This window comes from Crocuta crocuta, unplaced genomic scaffold (assembly GCF_008692635.1).
Source record: "Crocuta crocuta isolate KB4526 unplaced genomic scaffold, BGI_CrCroc_1.0 scaffold209, whole genome shotgun sequence".
NCBI classification, from domain to species: domain Eukaryota; kingdom Metazoa; phylum Chordata; class Mammalia; order Carnivora; family Hyaenidae; genus Crocuta; species Crocuta crocuta.
Genome location: NW_027551566.1, coordinates 2,482,713 through 2,508,110, shown reverse-complemented (window position 1 = coordinate 2,508,110; position 25,398 = coordinate 2,482,713). Strand labels below are relative to the sequence as shown.

The 25,398-nt window shown below is 41.4% G+C and overlaps 1 protein-coding gene across 1 annotated transcript in view; it reads left to right on the top strand.

Annotated features, from left to right (window-relative positions):
- The first annotated feature begins 6,156 nt into the window (after window positions 1–6,156).
- CFAP61 (cilia and flagella associated protein 61) overlaps window positions 6,157–25,398 on the top strand; it is a 273,021-nt gene continuing 253,779 nt past the window's right edge. Inside the window, exons 1-5 of the mRNA XM_077750174.1 lie at window positions 6,157–6,299; window positions 13,102–13,252; window positions 17,203–17,279; window positions 18,146–18,213; window positions 18,447–18,573. Of these exons, the coding sequence (XP_077606300.1) occupies window positions 6,157–6,299; window positions 13,102–13,252; window positions 17,203–17,279; window positions 18,146–18,213; window positions 18,447–18,573 (566 nt within the window). The remainder of the gene's footprint in view (window positions 6,300–13,101; window positions 13,253–17,202; window positions 17,280–18,145; window positions 18,214–18,446; window positions 18,574–25,398) is intronic.

Here is a 25,398-nt window from a genome sequence, read left to right as displayed (position 1 = left end):
TCCCGGAACAGGAAGCGGAACTAGCTGGTATGACCTTTGCCTCCCCGCACGCGTCGTGACGCAATTGTAGCTCCGTTTCTGTGGTAACCAGACTGAGCGTCCTCCTCTGAGCGCCGCATCTCGGAGTTGCAGGTGAGAAGGGGAGCGCTGGCAGTCCAGCGGAGTCGGGGTTCAGGGCGTCAGGGGCGCACCCCAGGTCAGTCTCCCGGACTGGGATGACCGTGGGAGGATGGGTGGGTGTGTCGAACCGTGGCGCCGGGGAAGGGGAATAGGAACAAAGCTCCGGTTGGGAAGCTTGGGGGTGCGGGGGAAGAGAGGCAGGCCAGAAAACTACCATTCCCAGCATGCTAAGGGGCGAGCTGCTGCGTTCCTAGGCAGCCCGGCGCCGCGTTGCATTCTAGGCTTTGTAGTCTCTGAGGTCCAGTCCTCTTCCTTTGAAGACGGTTGTGCACAAATGAACTTGAAGGCTTGTAATTAAAAATAACTGAAGGTATTTTAAAACCAGATAATATAAAAAAGGAAAATGAATCATCAAAGTACTGGCAAATAAGCCAACCTTGTGGTCAGTTAAACAAATGTTTAGATTTTCTGTGAATATGCCCTAATTGGGTAAATTCTCTTAGCCTCAATGTCCTTAACTATGAGACGAAAATAATAGTATCTATTTTATCAGCATTAAAGAGAAAATATATGTAAAGTGCTCGGTAAATGATAGCTGGTATAATTCTTGACCTGTCTTCAAAACAGAAAGATTATATGCAAGCAAATGGTTAAGAGAATTAAAAAAAAAAACAAAAAAAACTTTATATTTTAAAGCAGCTTTAGGTTCACAGAAAAGTTAAGTGCAGGTACAGAGAATTCCTGTTTCTCATACCTGCCATCCTCTCTTCCCCCACTGTCAGTATTCCCCACCAGAGTGATACATTTGTTACAGATGATGAACCTACATTGACACATCATTATCATCCAAAGTTCACAGTTAACATTAGGGTTCGCTCTTGGTGTTGTAGATTCTATGGGATTTAATGACCTGTATACACCATCATAGCATGGTAAAGAACAGTTTCACTATCATAAAAATCCTTTGTGCTCTGTGTATTTATCTCTCCCTCCCCCTTTGCCTCCTACAACCACTGATTTTTTAAACAAATTGTCTCCATAGTTTTGCCCTTGCCAGAATGTCATGTCATTGGAATTGTATAGAACGTAGCCTTTCGGGATTGGTTTCTTTCACTTGGTAATATGCATTTAAGATTCTTCCATGTCTTTTCATGGCATGAAAAGCTCATTGCTTAAGAAATTTTGACAGTTGCAAGTCTCCTTNGCTCCTGTTGTTGCTGATGAGAAATATACTTAGTCTAATTATTAGGCAGTTTCTCTTTTATCCATTTGTTTCCAGGCTTTCTCTATTTTTAGTGTTTTGTAATTCCACTACTATATCTTTAGGATTTATTTTTATTTTCCTGCTCTGAACTGAGGATTCAGGCCTTTCGTCAATTCTAAAAAAAAAAAAAAATCAGCCATTATTTTCAAACAATATTTTATTTCTTTAGTTTTGGAATTCCTATAAGACATTAATGGAATTCCTCTAAGACATAATCTTTTCCTTCCGTCTTACAAGTCTAATTGCTTTCCATATTCTCTTTCTATTTCTCTGTGCTTTGTCCTAGATCATTTCTTCATAGCTGCCTTCCAGTTCATTAATTTTTTTCAATATTGTCTAATATGTTTTTAACCCATCCAATTAGCATAAAGTTTAATAATCATATTTTCTATTTTTAAAGTTTCTGTTCTTTTTCTTAATTACCCATTCTCATGACTTTTCTCTCCATGTATTTCTAATAATTGTAAAGATACCTATTTCATAATGTCTTCCACAGTCTCAACCTGAAGTTCTTGGGGACTGGCACACCACACAGGTCGTGTGGATTGGGGTGCATGCCTACTTTGATCTGGGATTTGGATTCCTCATATTATTTTTGTTTTCTTCTGTTTTCTACCCAGAGCTATCAGTAGAGAATGTTTCTTTGTCACTTCCATGGGCTAGTAAGGTTCATTTTTTTAGTTTCCTCATTTACCGAGAGGCCCACCCCTCCAAAGTCCAGGTTGCACACAGGGTTTTACTCTCAGTTCTTGGTTTTGAATCAGGCGCCTGCTCTCCCCATGGGGGGCTGAGACTCTTGCCCCAGGCCCTGTGTCACAGTTGATCACTCCCTGAGCCACTGCACAGAGAGTCATTGCCATCTGGGTGGGAGACTTCCCTTTGCTCTCCCTCTTCCTTCTTTCCTTGCTTCCTTTTTCTCCAAAGCTCAGCTCTGTAATTACACTTTCTGATTTTCTTCAAAATTTTAATATATTTGTAGCATCAGCTTATGACCTCATGTTTCACAAACAGGATGTCTCTTTCTAGTTTTGCTTTTAAGTTCAAACCAAAACCAGGTATGACAACATTATGGCTAGCTTTGATGGGAGTCTAGACTTATGAAAGTCTATTTCCACCCAAAGTGGGTAAAAGATACTTACAAATATGAAAATCTGTTGTCTCTACTGGCATGTTTTTGTAGGAGATACCTAACTTCACATTCATAGGGGCTGTGGAAAATATTACTGAATATTTAATTGCTTAGATGGTAGTCATCCAGGTTCTGATTGCCTCCTTTGAAATAATACCATCATTTTATTGCTTGCTAATGCTTCTCCCAGATTTGGGGTAAGGAGGCCTTCAGTTGAGACACCCTCCATGGATTATCTCCCTACTGGCCTATGGTGCCCATCCAGCGGATATTGTGTGTGTCTGATCCCCTAAGGTAGAAGGTACTATCTGAATCCATATATGTGCCAAACCCCAAAGAGAGGAGACTTCAGTTGGGACAAAAGGGTTTAACACCAGGATTTCAGATGAAAAAGTTCTGGAGATGGATAATGGAGATGGATCGCACAACAGTGTGAATGTATTTCATGCCCCTGAACTTAAAATGGTAAAAATGACAAATGTTTTGTTATTTATGTTTTGCCACAATAAAAACAATCATGATTTCAATCCTATGTGTGTAAATGTATATATATATATATATATAATTACTGTATATATATAATTACTGTATATATATATATAAAATGTCTTACATTGAGAAGGTATTGCATTGAGAAGGTATAATGAAGAATGTATTGCTGTATTTCAAAGTAACTTTTAAAATTAAATGTTAAGAAAGTTGACATTAGAATTAGAACATGAAGTCAGGGGTGCCTGGGTGGCTTAGTCAGTTAAGCATCCAACTTCGATTCAGGTCATGATCTCGTGGTTTGTGAGTTTGAGCCCTGTGTTGGGTTCTGTGCTGATAGTTTGGAGCCTGGATCCTGTTTCAGATTCTGTGTCTCCCTCTCTCTCCTCCCCTTCCTGGTCACATTCTGTCTCTCTAAAAAATAAACATTTAAAAAAATCCATGAAATCAGCTCATAATTGCAGGTGGGCTGTGTAAGCCATCTTAGAAAGGAAATGTTGTCAGGTCATCAAAACTTAACTGCCACTTTATTAAAGGTGTGTTCATTTGTCTAAGAAAGAATATGTCTGTTGCAAAGGGGATCAATCAGTCCTGTGGTTGTCAACAATGTAGAAATGCCCAGGCAAACTGTAAAGATGCCACCTAAGCATTACCCATCTCTGGTTTCCTTAGCTTGATATCTCTGCAGTAGATGAAGCTCCCCCAGACCTTAGGAGCTTTGAGTGACTTCTTGAGTTACACTATTTTGAATCCTGAGAATGTCCATGTTCAATAGTAATAATGATGATATGGCTAATCACTTAACTACATGTCAAACACTACTTTCAGTGTTTTGCATATAATAACTCATTTATACAACTGTATGCAGTATGTATAGTATCTCTAATTTACAGATAAGGAAACTGAGGCACAGAGAGTTTAAGTGCCTTGCTCAAGGTTACACAGCTAATAGGCGATTAGTACTCTGATTCCACAGCTTGTGTTCTTGGCTTTAGCCCCATGTAAACCACCTTCTGATAGCTAGGCTTTCCATGAAGTGGTCTGTGAGGAGAGAGTGGATGGTCTTGCCAAGGCATAGGTGGACGCCCAACCAGCTTAAAGAAATGTTTATTTATTTCTATCTTCAGAGTATGAAGAAAATTTTGAGCGAGTTTTTCTGATTTTGGAGATGTATAAATATCAAGGTTTTCTTCCCTTGCAAATGTGAAGATCTGCCCTTGTGAGCTCACCTTTTTGCAAGGCTGGAGTTAAGAGTACATGTGCCCCCAGTTCACCTCAGTCACCCTGATACCAAGGCTGCGAGACAGTGGCCAGATCGCACACCTTGTTCTCTCAAAGGATAGGAAGTCAGACTTGTATTTAGCTTACATAACTTGTTTGTTAACTTGTTGTTAACTGTCTGGGCTGCAGAAACATCTAGACTGCTTGGCTCTTGACTTTCCCGTTGTAAATTGGCATTTTGGACTCCTCCTTTTGGTGAGCTTGGACAATGTAGGGCACGTGCCAGTTTGCTTTGCAAGTGCTAATGTAGCCCCATGTGAGTTGAGGGTGGTGTGAATTCACCAAGGAGAAAACCACGGGTAAGGATTCTTGGCTGCCACCTGCCATCTTTCTAAGTTCCCCTGCATGACCCCACACCTTGCACCCTTAACATGAGTGTCGATGGTTAAGAACAGTCAAACTGCAGTTAATGTGAACACCAGTGGGCCATGAGGGCTAGGGGAGCCTCACCCACAGAGACAGCCTGCAGGCTACTAAACAAGGGGAATGACAGGGAGTTGGACTGGAAGCACATGCCAAAGTTTCAGTTTCTGACCAAACATGCATGTCCTGAGGCAAGTCACTTCACTTCATGGGTCTCAGGTCCCTCATCTGATGGAGGAGGAGCATGGTCCAGTGCTGTCTCAGACCCCTGCAGTGCTCAAGTTCATTGGTACTTTGGCACATTGAAAACTGTGCAAGGACATCTCTAAACAACAGCAATAACAACAAAAAACCAAGTGATGTAATACCGTGTTTTGAAAGCAAACCACACACACTATGTAATCCCACTCACGTGATGTCCAACAATTGGCTGAGATCGTCTACATGGTAGAAGTCAGAATCATGGTCACCTTTAGAGGGGTGACCGAAGTGGGGGCTGCCATGAGGCAGCTTTCCATGGAGTTGGGACTGCTCCATATTGTTCCTAGGGTCCAAACAGTGGTGAAAATTAATGTGCCTGTTTTGAGCATACTGGCCAGTACCTAATAAAATGATTTTCCCTAGGAAAAAAGAAAGGGGGAAAAAGTAAGGAATGGAGGGACAGACACAAGGAGGGAAATAGATACACACACACACGCACATACACGCACACACACTGAGATGTTAAGAGAGAGATTGAAATTAGTGTGTGGCCTGCTGTTCTTGTCACCAGCATTCCCCAAAGTGTCTTTCTGGAACATTAGACTCTCCAAGGTCACTGTCATTAGAAATTCTTCTCAGAAAGGGTATGGGAAAGGCTGGAAAAGGAGACACTTTATTATGGAACTTCTCAAAGACTTTAATGGGCATGGTTGGCCCCTCAAGAAGGCCATCATAAGCAACATTTCCTACATTTAATTGACCAAAGAACTAACTTCCTTCCTTTCTTTCTTTCTTTCTTTCTTTCTTTTCTTTTTTTTTTTTTTGTCTCAAAATATCTCTCAGGACTGTTGCTTTTCAGGGCTCCAGTTTGGGGACCTCTATTTGGAACATGGGCAGAAGCTGTCAGTATTTCCCCTGTAACTCTTGACCACATGCACTGGTGGCCAATTAAATAAAGAGGATTCTGAATCAATCAATAACCCCTTTCAATGTTTTTTAATCCTATTGTTAGAATATTGAAAAGTAGCTTTGTTGGAAACAAAGGGTACAGTTGCAGACATTTCTAGATGGGCCAATTCTCAGAAACATTCTTCTGGAGAGACACACATCGGCTGGTTTGCAATGGCAGTTATTCATCACAGCTGACCCCCAGGGGAAACTTGTGTCCCACCAGTGCTGAAATACCTTGTTCATTCTGGCCATATGGAAATGGAATTCACATCCAATTTTGTAAGTATTGTCACCGGCCAGGCTTGTCACCTCAGATTAACTGTGGACTGTTTTCTGTCTTTTTGGGACAGGATAAAAAATGTCAGTGCTCACTTCTCCAAGAGGAAAGGTAGAAGTGGTTCATTGCCGAAGAACAGAATCACAGGATATTTATTGTATCAAAAACCTCATAAGAAAATTTACCCAGAAGCTGTTTGGGACGCTTAATATCATCTATCTTCTGTAAGTATATAGCTAAGTAACCTAGGAATGTTTATCAGTGTTGTCGCACAGTAGGAGAGGACCCCACTCCTTTATCATTGGGCTTATGATGAGGAAGTGGGCAGCAAGAAAATCTGTCCTGCGGAGCAGGAGATCTCTGGGAACAATCAACCTCTAAGTTCTATAACAGCCTGCAAAATGAAAGAGTTTCTCATGGCCTTTGGATTCAGGCAAACTTGGGTTCAAATCTCAACTGCCTTTCCCACTAGGAAAATCTTGGAATAAGTTAATAATATCAGCTGCCAGTTCTGAGAATTTATTTTCTGTCCAGCCATGTGCTTTGCCAGTGTTGTCTTTTTTACAACCCAGAGGTAGCCACTATCTTGCCCGTGTTTTACAGATCAGAAGAAAATGGAGGCTTGGCCAAGGTACAGTTAACAGTTGGGTCTAATCAGACGTCTAGAAGGACATGATGGGTATTGGAAGAGGCCGATATTTGAAGAGATCATATTGACAGCTATAGCTTTCCAGAATTGTCGAAAGCACCACTTCTTAGATTCAGAAGACTCAGTGAATCCCAAACAGAATAAATACATAGAGAGATCCGCAGCTAAGCCCATCATAATGAAACAGCAACACACTAAAGCTAAAGAGGCGATCTGAAAAGTAATTAGGGAGAAAAGACAAATTGCCTGTAAACAATTGAAAATTAGGCTAATGATGATTTCTCACTAGCAAGTAGGGTAGCCAGCAGTAGTAGAATATCTTCAGTATTGGAGAGAAAATAGCATCACACTAAATTGTGAACCCAGTGAAACAAGTTTTCAATATTTAGGGGAAAATGAATACATTTTCAAATAAATAAACACTGAGTTAGTTTACCAGTGAAATCTGAATAAAGGAAATTCCTCAGAATATACCCTAGGCAAAAGAATGAATTTCTTAGCTGGAAAGCTAAGATACAAGAAGGAAGGTAAACAAATGTATGCGTAAATATGTTGGTAAATCTAAGAAGAAAATCAAACTTGTATAAAGTGATAATGATAATGACTAATCTAATATAGATATTAAATATAAATAGTAAGTTTATGATATAAATAATAGGTAAAATACAGAACATAGATGAATTGGGAGATTCATGATTGCATGAATTAGGATTGCATGATTAGAATGAAAGTACTCTTAAGGTATTATTCAGAAGGAGGATAATATTAAAAAATTCTCCCCATCCCTCCCAGGAAGCACACATGCAAGCATGTTATGGGGTAAATTAGCAATTTTAATTGAAAGACATCAAAGATGACCTAAGTAAATGAAGAGGTATATCCTGTTCTTGGATAGGAATATTCAATACTGTAAAGAAGTTAGTTCTTCTCCAATCAAAATCATATTAGGATTATTTGTTGAGGTTGACAATACGTGTGTGAATTTATATGAGAGAGCAAAGGCCCAGAACCATTTGAAAGAAGAAAAATGAGGTGAGGAGATTAGCTCAACTAAAGACTCACGGTAGGCATAGTAATCAGGACAGTGTGGTAATGGCCAAGGAATCAGAGCTCCCAGAGACAGACCCACACGTACATGAAAACTGAATGACCAAGCCAGTGGGGAAAGAACGTACCATTCAATTAATGGTGCTGGGACAATTTGTTACCCATATGGAAAAGAGAATAAATATATATACCAACCTCATGTCATACAAAAAAAGGAAAAAAGCAATTCTGGGTGAATTTATGATTTAAATGTGGAAATCAGCTAACATTGTTGACAGAATCTCCTAGGTTCCAAATTCATTTATCCAGCTTCTTGGTGGATGTCACCCCTTGGATACCTAGTAGGCACTTCACAGCTAGCATGATCATCACCCGCCTCCCAACTACCCCGTGTTTTCCCCATCTCCATAAACTCTAGCAACTCCAACCTTTCACTCGCTTAGACCAAAAAACCTTGGTGTCGTCTTCATACTTGCCCTACCTCCCCCACCAGCAAAGCTGTCTGCTCCACCTACAGAGTATATCCAGAAGCCGGCCTCTGGTTTCCACTTAGTTTCTCCTGCCACGGCCCAAGGGTGGTGTACTTGAGTGTTGCCACTGCCCCTCTCTGCTCTCTGCTTCCACCTTGGCATCAGTCCTCACCCATTCCTCCCTCCCTCCCCAGCTAATTATTCTCAACATAATAGCCAGAGCGACACCATTAACACAACGGGATCTTGTCATGCTCCTGCTCAAAACTCTCCACTGGTCCGTCACGTCCCTGCCAGGATCTGTGTGGAGCCCACCCTTTTCCTTTCTGACCTCACCTCCCTTGAGCTACTCTGAGTTCCTTTATTTTTCCCAGAGCACCCCAGGAACATCTGTGCCTCATCCTGCCGTTACAGAGGAGTCCCTGTCGCACCTGCACACACCTGCAAGGTTCATCCTCTTCCCCCTATTTTTCTTCACCGCACTTGTCCCCACCTGACATTCTCTGCATTTTAGTTTAGTTTTTTTTTTTTTTTTTTTTAATTGGGCTCCTTCCATCCATTAGAACATCAGCTCCATGAGGACAGGGATCTTTGCCTGTTCTCTGCTGTATCCCTGGAGCTGGAAAAAGCTTGGCACTTGCTATGCATTCCATAAATGTTTGTTGCATTAATAAGTTCACTACTAGCCATGTGATCATGCATAGCTTTCCTAAGCCTTAGCTTAGCCTTAGCCTTAGGGAGGCTATGCACAATCAGTGAATAACCTCATCTGTGAAATGAACAGTTGTACCTAATTCATAGGGTGAGTGGGACAGTGAAAATCATTCCTGAATACAGTGTAGTGCCTAGCTCCTAGGAGGTGCTCTGGCTCTGCCTATAAGGGAGCAGGGACCAGGGTCAGAAAGAGGCAAACTTTTCTGTTATTCTCCTTCCCTTCCTTTCTCAGCAACTAGGCAGCCATAGAACAGGATGAGGTACCACTTTATGAGTACAGTGGAATTCTCTTTCATATACACATTAAAAGGAAATAACAGACTTCAGAACATGGTACAAAAGGAGGTATGATTGCCTCTGAGATGGAAAAGTAAGTGGCAGGGGTCACTGTGTACCTTAATGAGTCTTGAATCTTTACCATGTGAAAAAATTTCTGCATGTGAATAAATTATAACCCCCCAGCTTGGTAGTAAGTGTGCACTCCTGACTTGCCCCTCCTGGGATGAATGTGTCACAGTCGGCCTGAGCAGGAGGGTACATGATTGGATTGCCCGTGTGATCACCAGTGGCCCATGTGATCAGTTGCCAAGGTCCCATCCTTTCACAGGGTATTCAGAAAATGGCATATGGGGTGAAGGTGGGGTTATAACTGGGGCCTTTCTACAGATTTTTTTTCCCAAAAACCTTCCAAAAATCTGTTTTCCCAAATCCTACACACAGTGACGTAGTAATTACCTCAAAGTTCTTGATAGCCAGTTGTTTCCAAAGAACAGCTTTGTAACCCTGCTGGGTCTTGGAGCAGCTGTCAGAGTACCTCGAATCCACATGTCTAATGTATTTATATCTTTTCTGAATTGGCAGATAAGAAAAGTATAATTTACACCATGTGGGAGTGGAGTAGTGAAAGTTTTTTTTTTAAACGTTAAAATAGGATCCTAATAACTAAAATGTTTGTGACCTACCTCAAAAGCCAGCGTATCTTCAGAAGTAAAGTAAATTTACATTCAGTGGTGCCTGGATGGCTCAGTTGGTTAAACATTCGACTCTTGATCTCAACTCAGATCTTGATCTCAGGGTTGTGAGTTCAAGCCCCACATTGTGCTCCACACTGGGTGTAAAGGCTACTTAAAACAACAACAACAAAAGGTAAATTTACATTTTCATCAGTGTCCTGGAGCTCACCGAATAGCTGCTATTCAGCCCATGCAGTCTTTGATTTTTCATGTTAGGTAACTCACATCTCCTTTTGCCAGGCCAACCTCAAGGCTTAGAGCTGGTGGTTTCTTTTCTAGTTTATTGAATTTTGTTATGTTAGCTGCCAGCTCAGTCACAGATACAGGAATGAATACAACTGATCTCACCTAAAAACCCTGCTAAATGTTAGGGAGAAAATGAGCAGATTGGCAGAGCAGATGAGTGGGGAAAAGGGCCAAAAGAATTGGCTACATCAGGTGTGCATGTCACAGAGCAGGGGGCTGCGGGGGGTGGGGGGAGCGCAGCAGAAACCGTGGTAGGCTATGGGAACATCCAGATCTGTGTTATTCGTGATGCTTAATAAAGTAGAAAATGGGGATACAGTTTCACCAAGATTTCCATCAAGTGTAGTTAAATAAAATGGATTTTGGCTGAAATTGGGAAATTCGCTGAACAAGTGAACAAATGAGACATTAATGAAAAAAACTCTGATTTCACTTGCTGGATAATGTCCTTGATCTTTAACGTATTTCGCATGAAGTGTGTGTGTGTGTGTGTGTGTGTGTGTTTTAATTTGGCTTATTTCAAAGAATAATTCTAAATCCAACTTTTAAAAACAAGCCTCCCTCGACCTTTTTCCTCATCTCCCTCCTTTGCTCTTGCAGTAATTTTTGTCTGTCCCATAGAGGACTAATGTTAAGAGCTAATAAGAACTGGAAATTATATACACAAAGGATAATGCTACAAAAGTTACTTTCTTGGACTCAGCCATTTGGAAATTGAAGTGCATTTTCCCATTGAAGCAAAGTTATTCATGGCTGGCTTCCCAGGCCCACCCACAAAAGCCTAATATTTAATCTATAATGTCTGTGCGGTATAGTACTGTGCTAATTGTACTATGGAACCCAACCACCACCCTAGGTTCCCATGGATAAATGTGTTTCAAGTTCAAATTGGGATTCCAGGAACACATTTCCTCTGTTACCCTGGGGGGACGGCAGCTAGCTGCCTTGTCCCAGCTCTTGCCCACTTCCTCCTTCATTATCATTCTCTGGTCCCATGCCTTGGGCATTTTCTCATCTGGATTAGAGTGAGGACTATCACTGTGGAGCAGCAGGTCATGACTCTGGGAGCTTTGGGCAGAGGAGCCCTGAGGACCAGGAGCTAGAAGGAGCCACTGCAGGAGTGGGAAGAGGGGCAGGGCTTCAGTGAATCAGAATGGAGAGGTTGAGGGACTGCATCCTTTTGCTAATGAATCCCCTATGTGGGTAGTATATTCTTGGGACCTGAAGGCAGCCTACTGTCTTCTTTGCATGATAGCCAGGGCTAGGGTGGGGTCTTTAGGGCAGGTGCACCCTGAGAGAGTCCCCCATGGCTGAAGAGTGGGCTTCCTATGAGAGGACAGTGGCTGTAAGCACTGAGATTGGTATCTCCAGCACGGTATGTCCTGAAAATGCCTATGCCTCTGGTAGTGCCCAAGGTGATTTGTCTTGATACACAGAAGATCAATTTTTGTTCTAAATGTTGTATATTTTTATAGTTCTCATCTATTTATGGTGGTGGATACTGGTTTTCCATTTGTGATTTTGTCATACATTTCCTATTGAGATAGTCTTATTTAAGCCAAAGTGAACTGATTTAAAGTAAAGAAGTAAAGTACAGAATGTGCACGGATATGAGAGACTGAACTTTAGTGAATGGATCTAGTAAAATGATATGCTGTCAAGAGGGGGAGGAAAGCAGGCTACAAACAATATGGGTTGTGTGATTCTATTTTTAAAAACACACAAAGTACATTTCATTTGACAGTTACTCTCAAAAAAGAAAAGTCTGGTGAGATAGACACCAAAATACCAACAGCGTTTTAATACCACAGAAGGTGGTATTAAGGATGATTTTTCCAATTGTTTTTCTCTTCTTGTGAGTACTTTCTGTTTTTGATTGGAGTCACAATTCATTGTTTTTGTAATGAAAATATAACTGGAAAGCATATAGCATTTCCTCTCTATTCTCTCCATTATCTTTTCTCCTCTTTGTTCAGCCACATGCTATCTTCTTAGTTTTGAAGGAACATTTTCCTCCAACTTAAGATACCAGTAGATTTCACTCAGTTGAAAAAGTGAAAACTGCATCTCAATTTGTATACAAATGTTTCTCTGTGTAGTAAATCATAATTTGTCTCTAAGTCTGAGCTCTTTCTGTCATGCCAGGCCACATGACAGGGTAGCAGTTGGGAAGGACCATCCCTTTGGGATAGCCACCAGAATAAGAGTTGGAAGACCTCGCTTCTCCTCCCTTGTGTGTTTATTAAATTTGCTCTGTGGCCTTAGCTTAAGCCAGACCCCTTAGAGTCTCCATTTCTGCAGCTGGATCAGGTGATTGATTCTCGTATCCCGTAAGAATCCATTAGCCTAGGGGCATGGGCTTAGGGTTTGGAAAAATTGGCTTAGATGGCTGACAGAGGTAGAGCTGAACTCTCAGCCTCACTGTTTTGTGCAGGTGACGAGCTCAACCCAGTTTGCTCAGGACTTGTAGCCCTAACAGTCCTGTGTCTTGGGGACCCTCTCAGTCCCAGACAAACGTGGACAATTGGCCACTCCAGCTGTGTATGTTTAGGCCAACACAGTGAAATCAGCAGCATGGGGAGGATAGGAGAAACTGCAGTCAATTTCCCCAATCTCGAAGGGAAGGGTATTGGACACTTTGTGTAAGTATAACACCTTTCTAATGAAGTGTAGTTTTCAATAAAAGTTTAGTTAGTAGCACAGGTGTACTGAAAGATCTGTTCTCAAAGTTGCTGCCATGTTGTTCTGACCTCTTCCAGGTTTCATACCTTACATAGTGGTTGCTAGGCTTTAGTGGTTGCTAGGCCAAAGAAGGGGGGAAAATGACACCTCCTTATCTCCCTTTTTGTAATCTTAGTCGTGTGTTCACTTTTAATCATTTCTATAGGGAGAAAGCAAACCTTGCTGTTACCCTCTGCAATGACAAGGAGGAGATCATGGCCCAGGCTACCTTTGTGGACTATCCCAACTGGAATGTCTGCAATCAGGATGACTGGGTTTCCGTGTTCCGGGAGCTTGACAGTGAAATCCCATGCACGGTAAGCAATTACACACAGTGCTTTTTATTTTTTTATTTTTTATTTTATTTTAATGTTTTTTTTAAATTTATTTCTAAGAGAGAGAGAGAGACAGCGTGAGCAGGGGAGGGCCGGAGAGAGAGGGAGTGACAGACTCTGAAACAGGCTCCAGGCTCTGAGCTGGCAGTCAGCACAGAGCCTGACGCGGGGCTCGAACCCACGAACTGCGAGATATGACCTAAGCGAAAGTTGGACGCTTAACTGACTAAGCCACCCAGGCACCCCCACACAGTGCTTTTTAGAACAGCCTTAATTTTGAAGGGAAGTTCTATTTTTGCATATATGTCTTTCCAGTTTTGAGACTAAGCAATTGAAAACTCACAACAGAAGGTATGTGACATTATGACAATTAGAAATGAAGTTAGCTGACAGGAAGGAAAGAGGAGTCTAACAGCAGGAGGCTGGAGGAGATAGGAAAAAGGAGGTAATAGCTGGATCAGTCAGCTTGTGGCAAGGCCCAGGTCATGCTGCGCTGGCGAGGTCTAGGAAAGAGTAAGGAATCAGTGGAAGCATCACATACGTGCCTCTCAGGTCTCCACACGGCGCCCAGCATCTGTGTCCAAAGTCTTTATTTTTTAATTTTTTTTTTTTATTGAAGTATAGTTGACAACCCAGCATTACATTAGTTTCAGGTGTACAACACAGAGATTGGACAAGTCTATAAGTTGTGACAGCTACCCCCTGTCACCATACAATGCTATCAACATACCATTGACTATATTCCTTACACTGTACCTTTCAATTTTATGACTTGTTCATTCCATAACTGGAAGTTTATACCTCTCACTCCCCCTCACCCATTTTGTCCATCCCCTGCCACCTTCCCGTTTGAGAATCACCAGTTTGCTCTGTTTCTATTTTGTTTGTTCGTTCATTTGCTTTTTAGATTCCATATGTAAGTAAAATCATTTCGTATTTATCTTTGACTTATTTTACCTAGCATAATACCTGCTAGGTCCATTTGTGTTGTGACAAATGACAAGATCTCGTTGTTTTTGGCTGAGTAATATTCCACTGTATATATGTACCACATCTTCTTTATCTGTCCATCTATATCAATGGCCACTTGGGCTCAGTGTGTGAAGTCTTTGGTATGCTGCCTTTACACTTTTGCCCCTTAATGGTGATAGTAGAGCTTCTGGTTCGTGTTGCACTCTATAATTTTTAAGGTACCCTTGAGGACTGTAGCTCATTTGATATCTTCTAGCTGTGGGCACATTACAACCTGTTGCCAACCTGACTTGGTAGCTGGTGCCAAGTCTGAGTTTTCCCTGTCCTCAGCCTGCCAGAGCCAAGTCAGCATGTGGCCCCAGTTCTGCAGAGAGCCAGATGCCACGACTGGGGGTAGCATGCTTGCCTGTCAGTGGAATTCAAGAATGTGTCCCCAGAGCCCTAGGGAATGCCAGTTGTATGAATGAGTTTGTCCCCCCTCCATCTACACATGTCTGCATGCACAATACATCCCCCACGAGCACCCCAGTGCATTATCCAGCATTTATTCAGCTAGATGATGTCTCCCCCTTGTCCTCTGCTTCTCCTGTTCCTCAGCACCCTAAACACCCAGTTATCATATTCAAAAAAATTATCAAACTTGGAAATAGGCCAAAAGATGCTTTGAATCCAGGGCTTGTATCTTTGACTTTCTGTTGATGGGGCTATTGTACAGTTCTATAGGAACAGTGATTAACTTTGTGATTTTTCTCCATTTGAGGTGTAAATAGTTTCTGTTTGGTGGAAGAGATAACCTCAAAGGCTATGGTTTATGGCTTCATAGGACATTAACTATTTTATATCTAGCCTAGCAATCTTATTCTAACTTCTCCTCATTAAAATATCTAAAATAGCCAGCTTCTCAAGTGCAACAAATTGGTTTTATCATCTTGCTGGTTGCCTTGTTAATTGGTGGGTTGAATAAATCTCAGACATGTGCTCATTGTATGTTTGCATTAGAATCATGATTTTACCCTTTTTGAAATTATAAATTAACACCATTATTCATAAACTCCTTCCCCTTCTGTTCCTTTGCTTGTTTTCTTAAGACTGTTTGTTCTTAAACTACCACAGTTTTAAATTCCTACAACAGTATGGAGCTCGGCTGTCCAGTATGGTGGCCATCAGCCACATGTAGGTGTTGAGCACCTGAAATGTGCTAGTCTAATTGAAATGTGCTGGAAGTATAAAACATACACTGAATTTTAAGTATTCGGTAGGAAAAAAGAGTGTAAAATATCTCATTAACGATGTTTATATTGATTACTTGTTAAAATGATAATTTGAATATGTTAGGTTAAATAAAATATATTGAAAATTAATTTTACACGTTTATCTTTATTCTTTTTCTATATGTCTACTGGGAAATTACGTATGTGGCCTGTATTTGTGGCTCAAGTTATTTTGTTATTGGATAACATTGATATAGAGCCTTAAGGCTTAATGCATTACTTATCCCAGGAGTATTTGCAACAGAAGTAATTAATGATTTTTATCTTAAAGCTAAAAAATAAATCTTGAATTATAATATTTTTGGTGGAAGAGAGAATTTGGAAGATAAATCAGCCAAGTAATAAGCCATGTACTCCTAAATCTGGTCCTACTCAGAATGTAAAGCAGATGTTAAGTAAGGTGGTTGTGGGATTAGCTGATAACACATGGAAAGTGCATACATACAGTGGTGGTGTGGCTGTTCCTATTGACTGTAGGGTTTGTGTTATTGGCCTTTTGGGAGTTTTCAAGCTCCTGAACCAAACTTGTGTTTCTTCTCTTCCCATTTTATGTTTGATACTCCTTCTAAGTATTTCTTTTTTTGTTTTTAATTAATTTATTTTGAGAGAGAGCACAGAGAGGGGCAGAAAGAGGGAGATAGAGAATCCCATGCAGGCAGGTTCCATGCTGTCAACACAGAGCCTGATTCGCCTGACTCCGGGCTCGAACTCGTGAACTGTGACATCATGACCTGAGCCAAAATCAAGAGTCAGACTGAGCCACCCAGGTGCCCCTCTTTCTGAGTATTTCTAAGGCAAGGCACACAGTTGTGCAGGCAGTAACCCAAGGCCATCTATAAAATTGCTCAGGAAACAAGAGATGTAGAAAGCACTCCTGTCATCTTGATCTAGGTGCAAGCACCACCCTCACCAGTTAACCAACCTCTCACATTTGTATTAGCTCTGGAATTTGAAGATTTGCCCATAAACACAGGGGCACTGAGTTGAGCGGACCAATGTGTGGTTGCATGGGACAACTGCTCATTACTGAGGCTACTTAAAACATCTTCAGAAGTTAGGAGATAAAGGTCTTTAAAAACTTGAAAGAATTAAGCTGAAAGTCATCTTCGAATCTTGCCACTTTGAGTTCAGCTCTCAGATTTTCTGGATCCCAAGAGTAATATTTGATTCTGACTCTGGGAATGTTGAACAAAACAAGCCATTGGATTCATAACATGGCATCTGCCTTCCATCCTTCAAATTCATAAGAGAATCTTTCTCTTGTGTCACTTGAATAGAGCAGCAGCTGCTGACTCAAGAGCCCTGGGGAAAGGGTGATTGTCTTTCACTTGGCATAGACACCCCCGAGACAAGACTACTGAGTTAATAATCGATTTCACTCCCCTGCAGGCACTTTCCTGCCCCTAGCCTGTTTGTGAGGGCAGGAAGAAGGGCTAGATGCATTGGACTCATTTATAGTCCCTGTTTTCTTGAATAATTCTAAGGAGGACAGGAGGCAGTGAATGGAGTCAGTGAGAAAGCTCAAATGCTGCCTGAGTGTCTTATCACTTTAGACATAAAAATCACCCACCACACGGGGTAGCTTGGAGTCTGTTGCTGCCCCCAAATCCTCCTCCCATCTCCTAACCCTGTTCTGACATAGCCTGAATGTTGACTCAGCTTTTAATCATGTACTCTTTTCTTGTGCAGCCTCTGAACACTTTGTTCATGCACCTCTTTGTGGCTGTGGATGAGTATTCTGTCGGCTGCTGCAAAGAGATTATTCGGTGAGTGGCTGGGGTCTTGCAGACGGTGACATCAGGGGGCTGGCAGGCAGCACCATAGACAAGACACGTTAATGCCAAAATGACACAAAAGAGATTGTGTGCATAGTTTAAAAATATTTCCAAAGGACATGAAATTCTTTGAGATGCTTAATTTGCTTATAATTCATGGCTATATTAAAGCTTCAATGTGGAATAGCAGTGACATTTCTGAAGTAAAAAAATCTATTTCTTTGAATCGACATTCTGTTTGACACACATCGTTAACTACCATCATTTGAGGCAGACAGGTAGTGCAGTCATTTAAAAAAATGGATTTGGGGGAAAAATAAGAGAAGAATAAAGCATTACAGGTTTGGAAGTTTCTAAAAATATTTTTTTCAGTCTTCTCTTTAGAGATGTTTATTAACCTGACAGACTGCAGAAGCATCCTGGATAATATGGTGCATCGAAATATGATCAGTTGGGCTACTGGGTGATGGCGATGCATCTCTGACAGCCTGCGCAGACATTTGGGGGTGGTGGCCTCAGCTTTCAAGGCACTGTGTAATGTCACACCAGGCCATCCAGATGCCAGGTCAAAGGTTAATGTCGGCAGAAATCTGGTGTGCCACATGAATATGGCACTCTTTATTCTCTCTACTTCTGTGGAACAGACAGAAAAGAGACCATTTGGAATAAAAAGAAAAGTAGAGAAGGGAAGAAAACTGCCCTGAAGATGTTCTTGTCTTTGCAGGCAAGGAGCAAAGGAGCCCATGTGGATTTATGAACATCTGATATGTTTAGTGAAGGTATTTACTCTAACAGGTGCCACCTAATGGGATTACTTTGTTATTAACACCTGTCCCACCCTCTCTTCCCCTCACCAGGGCTGTGTTTAAGGCCGTGCCAGAACTGCACTTCATATTTCTCATAGTGCCATCCTACATGAGCCTAGGTAAGGTTTGCTCAACTACCTCCTGTCCCCAGTCTCCAAAATGGGAAGTTCATGCTTAAAATGGTGCTTTTGAGAATTGTGATAAGAATGGTCTCCAGGTCCTGAATGTATAATGTGACTATTTGATTTTAACAATTAAAATACAGTTTCGAATGGAAGTTACATTTTGTTCTGAAGCCCTAAAGCTATTTCTTGGTACGATGAGGTCACATGTCTTCATCTCTGTGGTTTAGGCTCTACTCTCATAACGGTGTTTGAACAAGTGGGGAGCATTCCGAGTCTGACATATGATGAGGACTTTGCTGTGCACATATGTCACAGGGACAGTCATTACCCTCAGCTGCACATTCGCAATGCCAGGTAAGGCTGAAGCAGTGCCTTTTCCTACCTGAGTTTTACATGGACACTTACCTTACACAGAGTTGCTAAATTGCCATTTCTTACTGTAAGTGATTAGAGCTTGGATTAAATTGTTTTATAATATCCATAAGTATTACTTCATTTGGAGATGTTTATAGTTCCCCTTGATGACATAATTTATAGGACTGGGTATCTGATGAGACTCACTTGGTGCTATGTGGCCAGCAAAGTTGTGCATTTACTACTTACGGGTTTCTGAAAACACACAATCCTTGGCCCCACACTGAGTCAGATAACTTTCAAATAAACATAAAAGTGAATCTGCCTATTTAGTTTTCCCAATAGAACCCACCTATTTTCCAAAATCCAATGAAAGAGGATTCTGTTGACCCCAAAGAGGAGCTTTGGAGGTGGACGGTCTTTACCATTCAGTGGGCCCCATGACATGCCCCAAGGTTCAACAGTCTTAAGGGGATGGCAGTGGAAACAGAATCTGTTTTCCAAAGATGTCTACAGCACTGTCTTCTATCCTTCAAGCCTTCCTACAATGTGGCTTTGGGAGACCACTGTGCCAGAGAGGCTAGAGGTTGGCTCTGGGGTCAACAATCCCAGCTAGGCTCCCACTGACAGTCAGTATCAACTGCTGGCCGTGTGAATGAGCCATTGTGGACATCCAGCCTAGGAGACCCCCACCTTTCCCAGTAACTGGAGCCCAGCTGACTGACATGTGACTGCAGCCACAGGAGACACCTAAGCAAGAACTGACCAACTGAGTCTTCCCAGATTTCTGACTCACAAAATTGTGAGCAAAATAAAAGGGCCTTTTTGAAATAAAAATGCATAATGAAATCATTTCAGAAGGGCAGTTGCTTGGTTTTACCAGTGAGGAATAAATTGCATCTTCTTGGGTCAGCTGAAGATGCTTGGGTCAGCAACTTCTTGGGTTGCCATAAATGGTGGATTTCTTTAGAAAGTATTAAATTTAAATTCTTAAAAGGTGAGAGCCTACTATTTACCAGGCATATAGTATTATGGCATATTAAGAATTTGCAGGGGCACCTGGGTGGCTTAGTCGGTTAAGCGTCCAACTTTCGCTTGGGTTGTGATCTCGCGGTTCGTGGGTTCGAGCCCCGCGTCGGGCTCTGTGCTGACTGCCAGCTCAGAGCCTGGAGCCTGTTTCAGAGTCTGTCACTCCCTCTCTCTCTGACCCTCCCCTGCTCACGCTGTCTCTCTCTCTCTCTCCTAGAAATAAATAAATAAATAAAAATTAAAAAAAAATAAGAATTTGCAGTAATGGCATCAGGTAGATCTCTATTCTTTTTAAAAATTTTTTAAATGTTTATTTATTTTTGAGATAGTCAGTGAGAGAGAGAGCACGAGCATGGGAGGGACAGAGAGAAAGGGAGACAGAATCCGAAGCAGGCTTCAGGCTCTAAGCTGTCAGCACAGAGACCATTGTGGGGTTCAAACTCACGAACCGTGAGATCATGACCTGAGCTGAAGTTGGACGCCTAACCAACTGAATGGGCACCCTGATAGATCTCTGTTCAGATCTTGATTTGACTACTCACCAGATGGTTTAACTTAAAAGGAGAACTTGGCCTCTTCAGGCCTCAGTTTCTTGCTCACCAGTGGGTGTGAGGGTATTGTCTACTGCCTGGGATTATTGCAGTGAATGGATGAGCTGATGAAAGTCAGGTACTTAGAACTTTCAGTCACATGTAAGTATCGAATGAGATGAAAATATTACTCTTATTGATATTATTAACTGACTTGGAAGGGGAAAGGACAGAAAAAGATGAAGACAGCTTCATATGAGACCTCTCTGCCCCTGCCCCCAATCTAAATATTCATCATGAAGCACATGTTTACATTTACAAACTGTGGTGCAATATCCACAGTGGACACTCCTCAACAGTGAAATGCAGTGAACTACTTATAGGCGTAGTAGGGTAGGTCAATCTCAGTTTATGCTGAGTGAAAGAAGGTAGACATAGACACAAAGACCATATACTGTTGACTACGCTTGTATGATGTGCAAATGGCTCATCTGTAGAGACAGAGAACAGATCAGAGGTTGCCTTTGGTGGAGGGAAGAGTGAGACTGGGAGAGTTCTGGGACAATGGCACTGTTCTGTGTCTTGATTGGTGGCTTTGCAGTTGCCAGAACTCAAACAACTTTATACCTGGGGATTTTACTATATGTTATTACACCTCAATTAAAAATAATTTAAAATAAAAAAGGCTTCACAGAGACGGTAGCCTCTGAATCTGGTCAGAAGGGATAAGCCAGAGGGACAGATTGGGCAAAGGTATAGAGGCAGGAAAGCACCTAAAATGTTTATTACCAGGCAGTAGGCAGGTGTGGCTGCTGTTCAAGTTGTGCGGAGGAAGAGTAGGCCACTGGATAGCCAAGAAAGAATCATAACAAGAAGCCTTTATCCTAGAGCCAGCAGGGAGCACTATAATAGCTGTGTGTGAAGGATAACTGACTTCCATGTGGTCAGTGGCTTATAAGGGAGGAACAGAACAGTATGGCTGAGAAATGATTCTAGCTGGAATTCAGGCAAGTGACAAGTCAAATCCAGGCAGTGACAAGTCAAAGACATCCAGCTGGGGCAGGTGCATGGATGCAAAGAAATGTTTGAGGAGGAAAGTTGAAAGATGAGGATGAGTTCATGATGACCCAGGTTTTCAAGTATGGGAGGATGGTGGGTTCATTTGCTGAGAGTAGAAGTAAAGCATTAGATGGACAGGGACGCCTGGGTGGCTTAGTCGGTTAAGCGTCCGACTTTCGCTTAGGTCATGATCTCACGGTTCATGGGTTCGAGCCCCGCGTCGGGCTCTGTGCTGACTGCCAGCTCAGAGCCTGGAGCCTGTTTCAGAGTCTGTGTCTCCCTGCCTCTCTGACCCTCCCCTGCTCACGCTGTCTCTCTCTCTCCCCTAGAAATAAATAAAACATTAAAAAAAAATTTAAAAAATGGACAATTGGAAGGTAGAAATGTAGGTCCTCTCATGAGTGAGGAGGTAGGGGAAATAAAGGAGATTGTTTAGTTGTGGAGGAGATTTTATTTTATTTTTAAATGTTTATTTTGAGAGAGAGGGAGAGAGAGAGAGAGCATGAGCACAGACAAGGGGCAGAGAGAGGGAGAGAGAAAATCCCAAGCAGGCTCTGCCCTGTCAGCTTGATGTGGGACTCAAACGCATGAACCATGAGATCATGACCTGAGCCAAGACAAAGAGCCTGCCACTCAGCCAACTGATCCACCCAGGCACCCAAGGAGGAGATTTTAAAGTGAAAAAGCAGAGGCCTATGGAAGAATTTTGAATGGTGAAAATGAGCTGTGAATGATAATAAGGAAGAGAACTAGAAGAGAGGAAGAGGAGTCTTGTAGAAGTCAGACTTCTTAAGGTGGCAAAAGATGTAGGGAAATCAAATAATTTGAGTCCAAAAAGAGGCCATTGCATTTGGAAATGTAAAAAGATACAGATGAGTTGAATAAAATTGATGAACTTCTAGCCAAACTGACCAAGAAAAAAGAAAATTACCAATATCAAAAATTAAAGAGGTGATATCACTACAGATCTTATGGACGTAGAAGGATAAGGGAATACTACAATCGTTCTGTAAATTCAACCATTTAGATAAAATGGGCCAATTCCTTCAAAAACACAATGTACCAAAACTCATTTAAGAAAAAAATTGTAATAACTTGGAGAATTCTGTGTCTATTTAAAAAAAAGCTGAATGAACTAAGCCAAAGCTTAGGTACTTTAGCATAGATATTCAGCAAGATGTTACTGTATTATTATCTACTATTATAATAGATAATTCTGTAGAATTCATTAGAACATAGAATATCTATAGATATTCTGTATGATCTACTATTAAAATAGAAAATTGTATATAAATCTGATACCACAATTGACATGTACAGAGGCAGCGTATCTAAAAATCACCTATTTCTTTCACTTTTTAGTAAGGCGACATCTTTGTTAACCTACTGACTGATGCCCCACTTGTGGTTCAGGATGTAGGTTGCTTGAGAAAAGACGTAGACCATGCCCCGCCCAGTGCTGGCTTCTAGTAAGCATATGGCAGCTAGTGGTTTTGAGTTAGTCTCTCTCCTCCTCTCCTTTCCAACCCAAACCTTTCTTCCTTTCCTTCTTTTACCCTTGAAAACTTTAGGGTTAAGGACTATAACCTTCTAGGAGACTAGGCTGTCCTGGCCTGGACTAAATCTTCCCGATCCCTGACCCGATCCCGATCTTGCTCATTCAGCCTCTGATGGTGAAATGTCCTGCTTGCCCAGCCTACAGAAAACCTGTCAGCAAATCACAGGAGGAATATAGTCCTCGTGGTAAAAAGATGACAGTGGGTACTTTGTAAGGAGGAAGGGGCGTTTATAAAAGACAATTTAGCATATAGTAGTAGAAAATAGACATCATGAGGGAATGGTGACATTGTGATGGTTGATGTTTTTGCTTATTGGAAGGTAGAAAAATGTGACACATTTTAAGAAGCTCTCTGTCCGAAGTGTTCACATTTGAGTTTTGATACTAACAGGTGTAGAGTTTCAGGTAGCTGGAAAATGTACTTATGTGGATCATTTCCCTCCTTAAGGATGCAGGAAAAAAGACTTTTCAGAAGGTCAGATGGGCGTGGCTGTGTCCTCTTAGGCTGCTTCATTTCTCTTATTTCCCCCACATTGATGTTTTGACATCTGTTTCATCAGTAGTTACCTGCACTGATAATTAATGGTGAAGAACACAGTTCTTAAGACAGTAAACCAGGGAAGGGTTTGGGATGTAATTATCCTTCTGCTGTTTACCTAGCAACATGTTCAAAACCAGGGAATTAACACTGTAATCCCCAGTCCCAGTTCTTTGATTTACCCATGTGGAAAATTGTGCTGTAATCTGCTGCTCTACTTAGACACTAATTATAGAAGTTACTGTTCTGTGTTTTGCACAATATTTGAAATAAAGCGTGACTGCTTCTGGACACATAATCTATACTGGGCTTGAGTAATATTCAATGATGGATTTGAGATCTTCTCAGACTGAGAAACTATTGGAATAGTACTTTTGGGGGAAAACCTATCTTTTTCAAGTCTTTCAGTTGCAGGGGGGAGTTGGGAAAGACTCACCAGGGAAGGATTATATGCTGTCCATCATGTTGTAAAATAACTAAAATGGAGTACTGCTTTTTTGCTGATAATAAAGGCTAACCAAAGTGTGTGTGGACATTATTGCTACGTAAAATAGATGAAAGACAATTTAGGACTTTAAAACATAAGATTGGTGGTTTTTAAATACTAACTTTTCGCCTCTTAAAGCAATTATTTTTATTAAGGATTTGACAGCCTCATGCTTTTTTGAAATTCGCTAAAGTTGGACTTCTGGGTAATTTCATATAAATGAATGTTCTGATGCTTAAGTCATGAGAATCCTAAAGCTCTCAAGGAGAAGGGACAGCACAATTAGGAATTTCACCATTGCTCTTCTTGAATTCTGGTAACTGACCCAGGAAATAAAATCTGGTTAACAATCTGACTGGAGTGACGCGTGCCAAGATAAACTTTTGGATCAGATCCTGGTGGTATAAATGGCAGGGGCCTCCTATTGGCCTTGAATGCACTTTGAAGTCATTTAGGGTTTAAAATTCTTCATCATTTATTTATTTTTAATGTTTTATTTCTGAGAGAGAAACAGTATGAGCAGGAGAGGGTCAGAGAGAGAGGAAGACACAGAATCTGAAGCAGGCTCCAGGCTCTGAGCTAGCCGTCAACACAGAGCCCGACACAGGGCTTGAACCCACGAACCGTGTGATCATGACCTGAGCTGAAGTTGGATGCTTAACCGACTGAGCCACCCAGGCGCCCCCCAAATTCTTCATCATTTAAAAAATCATGACATTTTCTAAGGAGTAGAAACTAAATGGTTCTACAATTCGTCTTAAAATTCTAAAATGGGATATATGATTGAGAAATGATGGACTTGACTTTCTTAAAGAGACCACTAGAGGTCGGAAGAGATCTTGAAAAGAAAAAGGTGCTTTGTTTTTACACATCTGAGGAAAAAGACTGACTAGGTTCTCCTGCCCCAAATTGATACAGTGTTCATGGTAAAAGATTGGCTTAACCAAAATACACTGCTTTCTTTAGGACTTCTACTGGATTAGGTTCTCTGTGAGTTTTTTTCTTCTTCATTCACTGATTTCTTAAAACATAAGCACACATACACTCACTCCTCTCAGGCTTGAAGAAATAGAATATTTATGGCATTTAATGTAACATCAAAATCATTTTTTCTATGCTACATTTTTAAGTCTAGCTAATGAAATGCAAATCCTCTCTGAATGTGGAAAATACCGTCAGACAGGAGAGAAGAGGCCATGCCAATATTCTGAATGGAAAGGTGGCTCAGTCCTGCTGCTGCTGGTGTTCCAGTCCTTAAGTGTGAATTTTCCATCTGTGAATTAACAATGCTTTCTTTGCTGGCAAGGAAACAATGCCATCTCCCCAAATCAAAGGAAGCTAGCCTAGAGATTTTCCTCTAGGATCATAATTATTCAGAAGAAGGTCTGGATGCTGAAGCTTTGAAACAATCTGAGGGTCTACCCATCACCAAGAGGCCGTGCCTGTCAGCTGGGAAAGTTCTGTGGGTTCTAGGCATCACGATGTTCCTTGAAAGCCTGGCTAACTGACATAGTGGAAACAATGAGAGTTTGTCCTCCCAGGAAACCAGAGAGAGCCATCAGGTTTCTGTCATCCTCCACCTTGCCTTCTCTTGGGTTTAGAGGACACCCATACCCCGAGTGAT